Source organism: Schistocerca serialis, chromosome 1 (assembly GCF_023864345.2).
Source record: "Schistocerca serialis cubense isolate TAMUIC-IGC-003099 chromosome 1, iqSchSeri2.2, whole genome shotgun sequence".
NCBI classification, from domain to species: domain Eukaryota; kingdom Metazoa; phylum Arthropoda; class Insecta; order Orthoptera; family Acrididae; genus Schistocerca; species Schistocerca serialis.
The window spans coordinates 139926503-139943712 of NC_064638.1; the positions used below are offsets into that span (position 1 = coordinate 139926503).

Below are 17210 nucleotides of genomic sequence, written 5' to 3' on the forward strand. Positions count from 1 at the left end.
TCTTAACTTCGGTGAATTAAGTGTAAAAGTTGCCTCTGACAAGCTGCTCTCTCTCTCTCTCTCTCTCTCTCTCTCTCTCTCTCTCTCTCTCTCTCTCAAAACACCTGTTAACAAATGATGCAAAAAATGTATACAATATACACATTCCAAACAGCATGACTCGTTCCACAAAAGGCGTAGGGCAGGTCTGCCCAATTGTACAGTCTGGACTTACACGTGACTATTAATTACTGCCTACCACAGCAGCACATATACCTGTGCTACTCTGTTGATCGGATTGTGCTGGTTTAGACCACGTAGTCAGTCAGTCAGTCCTAGTATTTGTGCCCGACACTTCTCTCGATTCTACTAATGTTTCCTTTGTGCGTAAGATCAAACAGTGTAGTTATAAATAGAAGTTTGTACTATATTCTTTCCACCATTCGTCCACTCATCTTCCCACACTTGGAATGTACACTCCTGGAAATTGAAATAAGAACACCGTGAATTCATTGTCCCAGGAAGGGGAAACTTTATTGACACATTCCTGGGGTCAGATACATCACATGATCACACTGACAGAACCACAGGCACATAGACACAGGCAACAGAGCATGCACAATGTCGGCACTAGTACCGTGTATATCCACCTTTCGCAGCAATGCAGGCTGCTATTCTCCCATGGAGACGATCGTAGAGATGCTGGATGTACTCCTGTGGAACGGCTTGCCATGCCGTTTCCACCTGGCGCCTCAGTTGGACCAGCGTTCGTGCTGGACGTGCAGACCGCGTGAGACGACGCTTCATCCAGTCCCAAACATGCTCAATGGGGGACAGATCCGGAGATCTTGCTGGCCAGGGTAGTTGACTTACACCTTCTAGAGCACGTTGGGTGGCACGGGATACATGCAGACGTGCATTGTCCTGTTGGAACAGCACGTTCCCTTGCTGGTCTAGGAATGGTAGAACGATGGGTTCGATGACGGTTTGGATGTACCGTGCACTATTCAGTGTCCCCTCGACGATCACCAGTGGTGTACGGCCAGTGTAGGAGATCGCTCCCCACACCATGATGCCGGGTGTTGGCCCTGGGTGCCTCGGTCGTATGCAGTCCTGATTGTGGCGCTCACCTGCACGGCGCCAAACACGCATACGACCATCATTGGCACCAAGGTAGAAGCAACTCTCATCGCTGAAGACGACACGTCTCCATTCGTCCCTCCATTCACGCCTGTCGCGACACCACTGGAGGCGGGCTGCACGATGTTGGGGCGTGAGCGGGACCGTAGCCCAGCTTCATGGAGACGGTTGCGAATGGTCCTCGCCGATACCCCAGGAGCAACAGTGTCCCTAATTTGCTGGGAAGTGGCGGTGCGGTCCCCTACGGCACTGCGTAGGATCCTACGGTCTTGGCGTGCATCCGTGCGTCGCTGCGGTCCGGTCCCAGGTCGATGGGCACGTGCACCTTCCGCCGACCACTGGCGACAACATCGATGTACTGTGGAGACCTCACGCCCCACGTGTTGAGCAATTCGGCGGTACGTCCACCCGGCCTCCCGCATGCCCACTATGCGCCCTCGCTCAAAGTCCGTCAAATGCACATACGGTTCACGTCCACGCTGTCGCGGCATGCTACCAGTGTTAAAGACTGCGATGGAGCTCCGTATGCCACGGCAAACTGGCTGACACTGACGGCGGCGGTGCACAAATGCTGCGCAGCTAGCGCCATTCGACGGCCAACACCGCGGTTCCTGGTGTGTCCGCTGTGCCGTGCGTGTGATCGTTGCTTGTACAGCCCTCTCGTAGTGTCCGGAGCAAGTATGGTGGGTCTGACACACCGGTGTCAATGTGTTCTTTTTTCCATTTCCAGGAATGTATTTACCATAACAATATGATCAGAATGTCGGTCACTAGCAAATGCTTTTTACTGACGTGATTGTTTGCACGAGTAGCAGAAACCTCTGAAAGGTGGTGCTGTTGCTAGTATCATAACAAAAAACAAAGACATGTTACACAGTCTTGGGTCACTCGCTAATTCCATGGGGATGTGACGTCCGTAAATTGGCTGCCGAAACACAAATGGTGTGTAACCCATTTCCAAGTTGTTCACCACTCCACCGAAACAAATGTTCGTTAAATATAATTATTCCACAGGTTAAAAAGTAACTCGGCAACGAGCCTAAGAGTGATAGTCGGAAAACCTATGTATTAGCTACAACTCCCCCAACATCCCCTCCTCCCCCCTCCCCCCCCCCCCCCACCACCACCGTAGGTACACTGCCTGCACTCGGTAAGTCCTGTGCGTCTCATGCTTTGTCAACATTGTCACTTCTGACGATCTGGCAGGAATTAAATCTGGAACGTAGAAGAGCAGACAGAATAAAAGACGATAAATACAGGTTTTCAGGAGTTTAATTAATCAAGTAGGAATGGAATGTGTTAGCTGACCGGAAGACAGCACACGAGCGAAGAGAATGTTGAGCATATTCAACCGTAATGCTCTCTGGGACCAAGTAACTCTGTTAGCCCAGTCAGTTTCAAGCTCCGTCTTTTGACATGAAGAGAACGCAATGTTATATGTAATACATGATGATTAAACGTACGTCAAATTCAGCTACATCACGAAAACGGAGACTGGTCATCCAAAATGCGTCGAGTTTTCAAATATTATCATTTGCAGGTCGTATGACGACGAAATATGGATCAGATACGAAGCAACTTTTCAGGTAAACAGATGCATAAATCATCTCATACTGCATTTAAAGTTTCGAGGACCCATACGCAATTCTCCCAACGTCAAAAATGTTTTGTGGGCGAAGTTCCACAAGAATTACAGGGGCCATACCTCTGTGAGGGACAAAAATCGTGACTGGTGGTAAGTGAACAGAAATTATGCTGAGGAAATATACTGCCAAATCGCGCTAAACTGGATAGCAGCAGTTTATTGTTCTTACGAGGGAGGGAGGGAGGGACATAAAAGCCTAAAAATGAATAATAAAATAATTGCTATACGGAAATATGTTTACCTCACGATTAATGGTTTCATGGAAAATCCATTCTTCTCTCATGAAGAGCAGAAACTGTCAAAGCATTCACCGAAGTCAATGATGAAGAGCGCAGCTACTGATATTTCTTAGTACTTCGCAGAAAAGTTGTTTGCTCGTCATGTTAAAGGCAGATGCTCCGCCTCAGACGCTGTCATCGTTTGACAACAATCACTTTCAGGCATGTCATTGTTCAGTAAAAGGATTCGTCAAATTATCTTCGAAGAGAAATTGCAAAAGTGGAACATCACCTCTTAAGAATTCTAAAGTCGAGTATAGTATCAGGAAGGATATGTTTTCCAAGACATCTGCAACATATGAAGCATTTGGAACATACGTTTCAGAATTGAATAAGTATCCTGTAGAGTGAAAGTTTTCCGCAAACAAACGATAATTGTACCTCACGCTTCTTTGGCAACAACAGCGTTTTGAATTTGCTTCCCTGCGTGTCTCTTCGCAACTCTCTGCACGTGAAAATCATGTCGACGATGCTATCTAGGATATCCTGTATATTTATGAATTGTTCCATTCCTTGTTGTATAGCAGTGGGTCAACTGCACATTTTTGTAATTAACTGTACTTTATATCAGCGTCTAGCATAATATGATTAAATACAGGCAACCAAAACTGAAATGCTGGGTACCGAAATTTCAGGCGGTCCTCTCTTCCTCGGATGTAGCGAGATGTTAGCTCAGTTTGCTCCAGCCATTCTACAAGTGACTATTTTCGAACACAAATTGCGCAGCTCTTGATTTAAAATTCCATATTGAATTGGAAATAATAATTATGAAAAAAACTGAGAATCTCACTATTAGCAAAAATAAATAAATTAAAAATAAAATTAAAAAACCTAACGTCCGTATTCTGACTCGTTGTTTGGGCTAAAATCAGATTCAGCTTACAACCATAACTATGAACAAAATAGGGATGATTTAAAGAGAATAGTTTGTACATCAGAACGACGTCCACTCACACAGCTGCACCCTCTGAGAACTAGCTCTTATGACTTACTCATAAGATCCAATGAAGTTTTTTTTAAACAATTTTGCTAAAAGTTTTCCATCACGTTCACGTGGACCGAGAGAATCTAGAATCTCTCTACAAGTTTACCACCAAAAGAAAAACCATGATAATCACGACAAACAGTTAATTTTTTGAAATATCAGTTGTCTTATCTGCGATAATTGATACAAAACCACTGACACCTATTTGCTATCTTACTGTTGTCTGCTATAGTTATGCATAGACGAAGAGATCTGCACCAAATAGCATAGAGCGGAGCATCAAACTAGACTTCAGACTTAAGAAAACAACACATGCAGAAGGGAAAAGAAAGTAATCTCCATCATTTGCAAAATAGTCATATCGTACAGGTATATTTCGCCATATTAAGAGCAAACATGGGGAGGATCATGTCAGGCAACCTGCGGCCACAGGGTCCAGCACTGGTGACTTGTTCCAGGCTGTATACACGTGCCATCTATGAACGAAGAATGCGCAGTTGTTCCTGTGAATTGGCAATGCTTCGATACTACGACATTTCTCATTCATTAACTTTTACGTTGTTATGAATTGTGATCCCCAAACCAGTAGGTGCTGTGACAATGCCTCGTCATATTGCGCAAAACCAGTCATTAGAGGTTTATTATTATTGCTATTTTTAATGTCAGCCACTTTGCCACGGCGAGAGATTCTGGTAGTATCAAAAATAGAAAGGGGTTTGTCAGATTTATTTTGAGCACAGTTTATATTTCGGACATGGAGGTCACAGCACGAACTGGCCCATTGAAGGGACGATATATTTTCGGGACGCATGTGTCATTTTGAAAGCCGCATGTGCTTTGGGCTACATGTCATAATTCGCTTAATATCAGTTACCATAATGATGAAACTTCCTCGCAGATTAACTCGGGACCTTTGCCGTTCGCGGGCAATTGCTCTACCATCTGAGCTACCCAAGCACGACTCACGCCCCGTCCTCACAGCTTTACTTCTGCCTGTATCTCGTCTCCTACGTTACAAACTTTACAGAAGCTCTCCCACGAACCTTGGAGAACTAGCAGCCCTGAAAGAAAGGATATTGCGGAGACATGGCTTAGCCACAGCTTCGGGGATGTTTCCTAAATGAGATTTTCACTCTGCAGCGGAATGTGCGCTGATATGAAACTTCCTGGCACATTAAAACTGTGTGCCGGACCGAGACTCGAACTCGGGACCTTTGCCTTTCGAGGGCAAGTGCGGAAGGTAGGAGACGAGATACTGGCAGAAACGAAGCTGTGAGGACGGGGCGTGAGTCGTGCTTGGGTAGCTCAGATGGTAGAGCACTTGCCCGCGAAAGGCAAAGGTCCCGAGTACGTGTCTCAGTCCAGCACACAGTTTTAATCTGCCAGGAAGTTTCATATCAGCGCACACTCCGCTGCAGAGTGAAATCTCATTCTGGTACCATAATGATCGTTTTGAATCACGCCCAGTGTCACTTTAGTTATAGCGTAGCCATTTTTAAAAGGAATTCTCGACTAATTTGCTGATTTCCACTGACTACCCACTTCTAGCTCGAATAAACACTAGAAGACGCACTACCAGAGAGAGAGAGAAAAAGGAAGGGAGATCAAAAGAAAGAGAGAGAGAGCGCCAGCCCACTGCAACTGCCGGCCGGAGTGGCCGTACGGTTCTAGGCGCTACAGTCTGGAGCCGAGCGACCGCTCCGGGCGCAGGTTCGAATCCTGCCTCGGGCATGGATGTGTGTGATGTCCTTAGGTTAGTTAGGTTTAATTAGTTCTAAGTTCTAGGCGACTGATGACCTCAGATGTTAAGTCGCATAGTGCTCAGAGCCATTTTTGAGCCACTGCAACATAGACGAGGTGCCGATGGTTTACTAACGTCGGCGAGTAACAGTTGATTGGCGTCACTCTGCTGTGAACAGTGTGTGGATTCACTGGACGCGTTAAGACACTAGACTCTCGGAGGTCGGCTGTTCAAACGCCCGTCGAGTCATCCAGATGTAAGTTTCCTGTGATTTCTCTACAACAATTTATTTGTTAAATCTCTGCCGCGTTCCCTCTGTGCTTTGTAGCCAATGTTTAGAGTGTACTTCTTTGATGCGATTTTTGTAGTCAGAAATCGTCACATCGTAGAGACAAACAGCCGCTTGATAATTAATTTTAACTTCTTAATTTGAGAACATTTTCAATAAAAAAACAAGGTATTTACAGTTGACAAAAGACTCAAATACAAGGCGGAAATTCTCGGAAACGGGAGACAGAATGGTACATTGTCTCAAGAAATGTCAACACTGTCGAAATGTTGCGCAACATGTCCACAGCTGCATCCCGTCTCCTATTCCGAAAGCGTAACCATACGCTTGCACTTAATGATGTAACGGCAGACTATGATAATGTGATTCGCCTATAGAAAGATCGCTAGGCATACCTGCGTCGAGGATGCCTATGGGTGTGTACTATGCTTAAAACTCTAAATATGTCATCACCCTGGTGAGTCACAATGTTTTTCTAGAAATAGTCTTTCGTACCGTGGGATTTGTGACACGTCAGAGCGTTTGCTGAAGGTAGATGATTTGTCACGATAGTACAATCCGTTAGCTCGTACTGACAAAAATCTACGTCTTTATCTGTATGTTTCGGCAGATGCCAACTGTTTACTTCGAAATCTTTATACTTCCATTCGCGCGCGAATAAGAGTGACTTTCATTATGTGTCGCTGATAGCGATATTTTGCCCACTGTCACCATACAAGTGAAACGCTACATTTACATTTTTATTCCCTTTTCTGTACATCGTGTATAAAAATTTGCACCATCTGGTTATAGCATCGTTTTTTCTTTAACTAAATCTTGATGTTCTTTCTGAATAATGTGATATTGATTTTTACTATGACACAACTAGAATAAAAGCTTTAGAACGTCTTAATTTCACATTTAATTTTTACACAGAACTTCCTCTGTTGTAGCGTTGAGTTAACGAAAGAAAATGGGTTTAAATTAAAAGCTATTACATCCACGACATTTACTGACTGTATTCCATTTTTATAAACGAAGAATGTCTTGGTCTGGATTATTATCTACCTTTAAGCACGAGACTTGGTTTTTAAAGAAGTGTATTACAGCAACAATTTCGAAACTTCTTTTGTCGTTTCGCATATCTTTAAATACGAAAAAATTGTGGTTCTTCGAAGATCTCACATTAGATTATTTCAAAACGAACTGTGCAAATGAAGTGCGTCTGTTTTTATCTTTTTTCTTTTATCTTTTTTTTTCCAAAATCATTAATGTATCACACAGCTTTCCTGTGCGTTATGAAACCTCAATGCTTCTTTAAAGGATTGAACTATATTACAGATTATTTCATACTTCTGCGTGGAAACGATGTGCATTCTGACCAGAAAAAAATACCTAACCATCGCACCTCCCTTCCTCAACCAAGTAAACGAAATAAGCTAGAAAGGTTGATGCGATGTAACCACAAAATTGGAATATGTGGTTCTAGAGACAAATCTAAATGATTCTTTAAATTTTGGTCTTCGAAATGATTATGGAAACAACGAATTACCAGTGTATCTGCAAAGTCGTGAGCTGCAGCGACTGTTTGATGTGGTCGCTTTTTGTTTCATGTGGTTATGTTTCCGAGACTACTATGAAAATAAACTGTTGGCCGCTAGGAAAAAAGATTTCAAACCTGTCGGTATAAAATAAATTATAACATATAGCGATGGACAAATTCTCATTTTAAGAAGACAGAAGCAGCTAAAATATTGTGAAGCCAAGACCGCATAAATATTTCTTAAATAAAAACAACCGGTTTCGACAGACTTTGCTGTAATCTTCTGGTCTTAAAAAAATATTTGTTATGAAACGTGTTTCTTTTAAGTTAGACCTCACTCCAAGTTATCCTGTGGATGAAAAGCAACGTAAAAGGTTCAAAAGTCATTCCACTCGATTCTCAAACTTAGTGGCACTGATACAGTAACCGTGGTAATGTTTCAGAGAGAATTCAGTCGTGGTTGCAGTAAAGATAGATTTATTAGACCTTTATTTGCGGCGCATTTCGCCTGTATTTAAAGGCATCTTCAGACATTCGAACTACGGGTAAATAATCATCTCAAGTTTTACGGTAATGTGGCAACACATCACAAGCCAATAATAGTAATAAAAGAGCGCTCTCGTATGGTAAGATCAAAAGCGACTTTTTTAAAAATACAGGTTCCGTCAACAATGTAGAAAATCATCATTTGGCGACAACGTCCCTTAAACACAAAATAGGGCCTCTTTACATCTCTTATATGTGCACAACCTGTCTGGTCAGACCAGTGCTTGGTTGTGCATAATATATAATATAATGTTACATAAAGTAAAATATATTAACTATCCATACTTGTGTGGGCAGGAAATAGACCAAAAAATGTGAAGAGAATTCGCACTAAAACGAAAAAATGGGGAACAATATTCAGGTGTAATGAGATGGCCCCATGTAAAAATTAACATACCATACTACGCAACTGAGAACAGCAGGATAACAAAAATTGAAAATGCTACTCCTTTACATGTTCTAGTATGTTCGTTCCAGGCAGAATTCACAAAAGGAAAAATTCAAACTACAATTTCAATAATAGTCCAATTATTGTGTACAATCTTTCCACAGCTCATAGTTACGCTATTATTCAAATTCACGAACGTCGGTAAATTATAGATACATGTTCGTATTAAGCGTTCCTTGTCAACGAAAAGTTATTTGAAATGCGGTGGGGAGCTGGTGTTGAGTGGAAGGGTACTGACCCATAATGAATTTATTAACATTTTTAAAAACACTAATGAATTTATTTTTAAAGAGCAAAAATAAAAGAATAACATTAACAAATTGCCTCCAGAACTGAAAAGACTAAATTTTAATAACCCAACTGACAGCAATAACCTCAAAACAGCAACAGTATAAACTCATTTCCTTTTGGTAAAGAATATTAAATGAAGTAAAAAAAATAGATTTGCATTACAAACAGCAGAACGTATGATCAAATGATGATGTCACAAATATCAGCCAGCAATTATCAAAACTCCATTGCCTTAGAAGTACCAAAATGGATGACAAATGTGTTTCGCCCCAGAAATAAGGTAGCTAGATTAAAAAATTTTCACTTAATATAAAGTACAATTCGTAAATCAAGAATTACATCTGTATTCTATATGCTTGGATTCTAAAATCATTTTTGAATAGTGACAGCCACAAGCCCACACACATTGACAGAACTGAACTCGAGTAGTATGAGGCAAAACTTTCATAAATAATTTCTGGGTCAACGGAAGCGTCCGATCCCACCCGTCGGCTTTGCCCCTTGACGTACGGGTGTTGTGCGTGACGGAGCGCCGTTTAGTTTGAGTGTGTTGTGTTTGCAGATGTCGTCTTGTTGTGGTTGGTGGTGTCCTCTGGTGGTGTATTGGGTTCATTTGGATGTCGGTTCTTGAAGTGTGCATTTATCGGTCGTGACCGTTATAGAAGAACGGAAATTAGTTTCAGTGAGTTAAGAATTAAGTTTCCGTTGTTTGTTATTGCGGTGTCGTTTGATGTTATTGTTTTGTTGTTTGTCGCGCGGTAAGTCGTTTAATTCAATTTGTGGCTTCATTTGTTAGGTATGGATATGACTTCTAAGTTTAATAGTGCGCGTCTGAGGGCAGAAATGGGGGACGACATTTTGTCCGTCATTATGTTTCTGCAACTTTTTGGGCTCGTGACGGAGAGAGTGAAATGCGGCGTATCCAAGCAAATATGCGAGTTAGGGGTTAGTGTGTAGCACTGTAACTTTTTTATGGTAAGTAGTCGTTTTTTGGGTCCATTGTTCGCGTTTTATGATGTTTGGTGGGGTTTTCATGTGTTGTTGGGTCGGTGTTATTTACTGCATGTGTTGGTGGTATATGTTATGGTATCGGCCCTTGTGGCTGATTTATGTATCTTACTCGATTTCAATTTTCTCGGTATTGTCAGTTGCATTTGAGCTGCATACGTCATGGGAAGCGACCGACTGCAATTTGTCGTCGTAGCTATGTGTGTTTTGGTATCGTGAGCTGTTGTTGACCTATATAGGTCAAGAGAAGTGTCCGATTCCAAATTTTGTCTTAGGTGTTGGTTTTGTGTTATCGATAGTTGCGGTGTGATTATAATTTTTGGAGTAGTTAATTTTTATTATTTGGTATCGAGAATTGCGGTTGAGCTATGTAGGTGAAGGGAAGTGACCGGTTCCTGTCGATATTGTAAGTGTAGCGGAACTTGGGAATTTTGTGGTGTTTTTATGTCTTCGTTTTGTGTGGTTTGGGACCTTGGTGTGTGTATGTGTTTATATTTAGTTTGTCCCATCCAAAAATACCCCAATTTCCCGCGCTGCTCCAGTCAGTTTGATTACATTTTTGGAGAGAGATGTGTGTTGGTTTTACATGTATTTTCGTGTTATTTGTCGTTTATGTAATGACGTCATAGGCGCCGTAGTGGAGACGTTGAGAATGGTCGTTTCCGCCATATTGGTGACGTCATGGGTCAAAGCAGACGGGTGGTATCGGACGCTTCTGTATTTCCCAGGAACTGTTAATGACGCCCACTGGTCTTCGTAAATCTTCGACTTAGTAATTGTGACGGCCAGTACTAAATAATAATACCACTCAACAAATTGTAAAATACAAGACCGTTGTTGCACTTGGGGCAGAATAAAATTTCTGCCACAGACAATATTTTAGGTTCAGTTATTAAGGCACAGAGAGTTAACACTCTTTCCTAGTGATAGTTACACTTGGCAATATAACAGCAGATCATTGAATCGGGATTTCGGGCACGCCTGAGCCTACTAAAATTGCGAAACACCATGGCACACGACCTTAGAGTAAAACACACCCGACGACACGGGCAGAAATTGAGTGAGACACATCAAGTCAAGAAATTCTCACCGTTAGTCCAGAAGGCAGACAAGCATTCAGCGACAGGTTGCAACCAGCACCAACTCGAGTTATGTCAATCGCCCCAGTTCCGCCATAGCAACGCGGACACGCAGCGTCAACAGTTGCCACGCCGAGCTTCCTTATCACACAGCCCGTCCAGAACGACTGCCGCCGTCCCGAGTACACACGCTCGTAGCAATCACGTGCGTTCACAGGAAGTTATACCACCCTTCCCGCAACATTGCGCTGCCACACAACCGGAAACTACTCACTGCGGCAGCAACACTCGATACTCTTGTCGTCAGCAGGTCTATCCACAGAAGGCAGCGCCCTCCGAAATTTAAAAGCAAACGGACCAATCGCGGAAGAGCAAAGCCAAGGCTCCGGAAGACGACAGACCACACCTAGGCAAAGATGAAGATGATACGGTTTACTTCGGTTTTAGTAGTTCTGAGTCTAAGGAATGATGTTAAGTCCCAGATGCTAAGTCCCATAATGCTGAGTGCCATTTTTTTCGGAGAAAAGGGGTCTTAACAGACGGACAGACATAAGAAAATGACAAAAAAGTTTTTCGCATAATATAATTACAGATTAACAATTTTTGCGTTTCTTGTTTTTCCTTGACGTGTGCTATGAAACTTTGCTTCTCGCCAAACTTCACGATTCTAGGGCAATGGGAAGCACCGTATATGTTTTGTTGTCCGAGTTTGAGTATCAAAATATAACACGCATGGCCATATCTTTTGATTAAAATGACATAGACGCTTAAAATGTTTTCACCTCCAAGGGACATGAGGCCTTCATACGTCTATCCGTTCTTTAGAGAAAAGGTTCTTAACAGTCGGCCAGATACGCAGACAAACGGTCAGCAAAGCGACGCTGCAATGGTTCCGTTTTTACAGATTGAGGCACAGAACCCTAAAAATGGAGTATACTTGAGAATTGTAAGCTGTCCCTGCAAAGCAGTTGCCGTACTCGCGATGCAGTGTGTAGCTGAGTGAGGTGACGTCGGCGCCCGCCTGTTGCAGGAGCAATGGGAGACATCGGGGAGGAGGTGCTGCCGGAGGGCAAGAACTTCCGGCTGGCCACCGCCGACGAGCTGCCCGCGCTGCTCGACTTCCTCGAGAAGCACCTGCCGCACTCCCTCAAGGTGAGCGCGCAGCCTCTCCACCCGCCTGCTCGCTGCCAGCTGTTGCGTCCCTCTGCACTCTTAACACCGACAGTGTTTGCATCCAATACAAATACCGCTCCTTCACTTCTCAGTGCATTTTGCAAGCGATTCCTACCAAATGTTTAGGACTTACAGAAGCCATACACATTAGTAGACTTTCTAATAAAACACCACTGGCCATTATAATTGCTACACCAAGAAGAAATGTAGATGATAAAAGGGTATTCATTGCACAAACATACTAGAACTGATATGTGATTACATTTTCACGCAATTAGGATGCATAGATCCTGAGAAATCAGTATCCGGAACAACCACCTCTGGCCGTAATAACTGCCTTGATACGCCTGGGCATTGAGTCAAACAAAGCTTGGATGGTGTGTACAGGTACAGCTAACCATGCAGCTTCAACACGATACCATAGTTCATCAAGAGTAGTGACTGGCGTATTGTGACGAGCCAGTTGCTTGACCACCATTGACCAGACGGTTTCCATTCGTGCGAGATCTGGAGCATGTGCTGGCCAGGGCAGCAGTCGAACATTTTCTGTATCCAGAAAGGCACGTACAGGACGTGCAACATGCGGTCACCTCTGGACTTTCTGCAAGCAGTTATTCGGCTTGACACTGATCGACAGAGCTGTTGGATGTTCTGAGCGATACTGTGCCACACACTGTCCAAATGGCCCTTCCCATGATGCTCGATACGTTCTTAATTGGGGAGAGATCCGGCGACCATACTGGTCAAAGTAAGGTTTGGCAACCACGAAGACAAAGAGTAGAAACTCTCGCCGTTTGCGGGCGGGCATTATCTTGCTGAAATGCAAGCCCAGTATGAATTGTCACCAATGGCAACAAAGTACGGCATAGAATATCGTCGACGTACCGCTGTGCCGTAAGGGTGCCACGGCGGTCAACCAAAGGGGTCCTGCTATGAAAAGAAGTGGCCTGAGTCCAGGTTATCGGGCCCTATGACGGGCGACAATCAGGTTGCTATCCCATCGCTGTCAGAGGCGTCCCCAGACACGTCTGCGCTGGTCGTCGGGGCGGGATTCATGACTGACGACAATTCTACTCCAGTCCATGAGATTCCAGGCCGAAGACGTGTCTGCAGACGCGCCAGACAGTGGTGGGATACAAACCTGACTGTCCCCTGCCCTGCGGCCCCACAATCAGGTGTGATGGTCTGGGGTGCCACTTCATTTGCTAGCAGGACCACTTCGGCATAGCAGGACCCCTTTGGTTGTCATGCGCGGCACAGTGGTGCGTCGATGATACTCATGGCTCGTTTTGTTGGCCTTCGTGGCAAGCTGCCCTGGGCTTCCATTTCAGCAAGAAAGTGCTACTGCTACTGCTACTGCTTTTCTTCGTGCTTGCCAAACCCTTCCCTAGGCAGCAAGGTCGCCGGAGTTCTTCCCAATTGAGCACGTTTGGAGCATCACTGGAAGGACCTTCAAATACCTCAGGATTTTTACGATCTAACGCGCTAGTTGGGCGGAATGTGGCATGGTATCCCTCAGAAGGACATCCAACAGCTGTGTCAATCAATGCCAAGCCGAATAGCTGCTTGCAGAGTCCAGAGGTGACCACCGCGTTATTGAGTTGCTCAATTTGTCAAACTCTTTTTCTTGAATAAACAATCCAGTTCTTCTAAGATTGTAATCGTACGTTTGTCTGTATATGTACATCGCATCTACCAGTTTTAGTCAAATTCGGATAGTTCCTTTGTGATACGTCGTCTTTCATTTCATTTTTAAGGGTATTTTGTTGCTCGCTGTTTCGACTCCAAGCGAGCGTAAAACGTTATCAAGGGTATTGGAGAGTTCATTCCGAGTCATATTTTTACAAAGATGGGTACCGGCCAGTTCATTTATGGTTTCCGAGAAGCGAGGAATCTCGTACGTAATACGTAAGTGTGAGTCTATCAGTTTTAGCCACTTCTGCAGTAATAAAGATTTCAGTAACACATATTCACCTTTGAGCGCGATAATTTGTAAAAATTTGGAGAACAGCTATTCTTAATTAATTAATTTCAGTATTTGGTAATTGTATGAACTGTCTGTCTTGCAACACAACATATTTAATTGGGAAGCTTATAATTTATAAATAAAAGAAACAAGAATGCCCTTTGTAAAAGAAAAGACAATGATTAATTGAAAACTAATTTGACAAAACTGAATTACAATAAATGTAAGTTTATTTTACAGATAAATTAGTTTCTCGTGCCGACTTGCACTGACGAACGTTTTATAAAATGTTTTGAGTGAAAGACACGTCGAAAGGAGTCGTCGGTCATGTTAGAGGGTCACGGGGAGAAGGAGCTGTGTGAGAGATCTCTTACAGAGAGATGGTAATGTGGAGAATGGTCTCTGTGTCGCGCATGTAATGTGTAACTGTGTAAAACAAAAAGGTGTTTATTGTGGAAAAAAGCTTTTAGATAAAATAATTTTTTGAAATACCGCTGAGCAGTGAATCATATGGAATGTTGAGTGACATGGAACCAAAAAATACATTTATAATGCAATTTTAGCCCTGAAGATATTGTAAATGACTACAAAAACTAAGCAATTTCACTATAATTCGTTCACTAGCTGTGCTCCCTCTTTGATCAGTTGATTTTCTTTACATAATGTGACTCATATCCGTTACAATTTTGGAAATTGCACTGGGTTAGATTATTGAGAAATTTGCTGCAAAAAATGAGAAGATACAAACTAAAGCTTCGAAAATGTTATGGAAAGACAAATGACCTTATTAACTCAGCTGCAACCTCAGACACTTGGAATTCTTGAATTTTGCCGAGAAAAGATCAAACATGTCATTCATGTCTTCCTATTTCAAATTAATATAGTATAGGTGTAAATTTTCACTAAGAAAACACGAAGAGGCTAAAATTATGTGCTTCCGGGTCGTCTGCCAAGTTTGTTTTTCTTTTTTTTTCTTTTTCATTTCATGCACAATATTTCGATGAGCGACAGTCATCTTGTTCAGGTACTTGAGAATTTTGCTGTTGTGTGTTCTCGCTGCTTGGACTGCAACTATTGTTGGTCTCATGCCGCTATTTACGCCGATTTCGATTCCCGACGCCCTCTACGTCCCTTGATTTTCTTTTGTTTTTCAAAGTCGACACTGATATTCCGTGAAACGCAAATTCTCTCACCGTCTTCCAACTGTGGTGGATGTGTTGGCCGGTGAGATTTTGATAAACTGAGTGCCGGACCCTAACTATAATTTAATTTGAAACTTCCGTCATTGTCTATTATGTTTTCTGACATCTTTGTTTCGGTAGTACTTGAATAAGACGTCTGTATCGATCGTTAAAATATTGTGCGTAAAGTGGAAACAACAACTCGGCAGAACAACCCGAAAGCTGACTATTAACCAACCGTGCCATCGTGTCGAGACAATCTGATAGGTCACAAAGAGAGAGAATACTTACGAACCTTAAAAGAATAGCAGATAATATAAAAGGGTTGAAAATTTAACATTTCCACCTCCACTGGTGTACCAGGAGTAGAAAGGAATAGGAAAAGACGAAAAACGTGTAGGATAATACGAGCAGGAGAAAAGAAATGACAAAATAAAATATCTGACAAATCTTGCGATAAGTTCCAATTAGTTGTATGAAATTTGGCTTCTGAAAGAACCAGAGGTTGTACAGAGTTTCAGGGAGAGCATAAGGGAAATATTGACAGGAATGGGGGAAAGAAATACAGTAGAAGAAGAATGGGTAGCTTTGAGGGATGAAGTAGTGAAGGCAGCAGAGGATCAAGTAGGTAAAAAGACGAGGGCTAGTAGAAATTCTTGGGTAACAGAAGAAATATTGAATTTAATTGATGAAAGGAGAAAATATAAAAATGCAGTAAATGAAGCAGGCAAAAAGGAATACAAACGTCTCAAAAATGAGATCGACAGGAAGTGCAAAATGGCTAAGCAGGGATGGCTAGAGGACAAATGTAAGGATGTAGAGGCTTATCTCATTAGGGGTAAGATAGATACTGCCTACAGGAAAATTAAAGAGACTTTTGGAGGTAAGAGAACCACTTGTATGAACATCAAGAGCTCAGATGGAAACCCAGTTCTAAGCAAAGAAGGGAAAGCAGAAAGGTGGAAGGAGTATACAGAGGGTCTATACAAGGGCGATGTACTTGAGGACAATATTATGGAAATGGAAGAGGATGTAGATGAAAATGAAATGGGAGATACGATACTGCGTGAAGAGTTTGACAGAGCACTGAAAGACCTGAGTCGAAACAAGGCCCCCGGAGTAGACAACATTCCATTGGAACTACTGACGGCCTTGGGAGAGCCAGTCCTGACAAAACTCTACCATCTGGTGAGCAAGATGTATGAAACAGGTGAAATACCCTCAGACTTCAAGAAGAATATAATAATTCCAATCCCAAAGAAAGCAGGTGTTGACAGATGTGAAAATTACCTAACAATCAGTTTAATAAGCCACAGTTGCAAAATACTAACACGAATTCTTTACAGACGAATGGAAAAACTAGTAGAAGTCGACCTCGGGGAAGATCAGTTTGGATTACGTAGAAATACTGGAACACGTGAGGCAATACTAACCTTACGACTTCTCTTAGAAGAAAGATTAAGGAAAGACAAACCTACGTTTCTAGCATTTGTAGACTTAGAGAAAGCTTTTGACAATATTGACTGGAATACTCTCTTTCAAATTCTAAAGGTGGCAGGGGTAAAATACAGGGAGCGAAAGGCTATTTACAATTTGTACAGAAACCAGATGGCAGTTATAAGAGTCGAGGGACATGAAAGGGAAGCAGTGGTTGGGAAGGGAGTAAGACAGGGTTGTAGCTTCTCCCCGATGTTATTCAATCTGTATATTGAGCAAGCAGTAAAGGAAACAAAAGAAAAATTCGGAGTAGGTATTAAAATCCATGGAGAAGAAATAAAAACTTTGAGGTTCACCGATGACATTGTAATTCTGTCAGAGACAACAAAGGACTTGGAAGAACAGTTGAATGGAATGGACAGTGTCTTGAAAGGAGGATATAAGATGAACATCAACAAAAGCAAAACAAGGATAATGGAATGTAGTCGAATTAAGTCGGGTG

The 17210-nt window shown here is 42.6% G+C and overlaps 1 protein-coding gene across 1 annotated transcript in view; it reads left to right on the top strand.

Moving 5' to 3' along the window:
- The window catches only part of LOC126456322 (uncharacterized), a 653934-nt gene that overhangs the window by 394394 nt on the left and 242330 nt on the right, over nucleotides 1–17210 (top strand). Inside the window, exon 4 of the mRNA XM_050092109.1 lies at nucleotides 11982–12103. Coding sequence (XP_049948066.1) covers nucleotides 11982–12103 — 122 coding nt within the window. The remainder of the gene's footprint in view (nucleotides 1–11981; nucleotides 12104–17210) is intronic.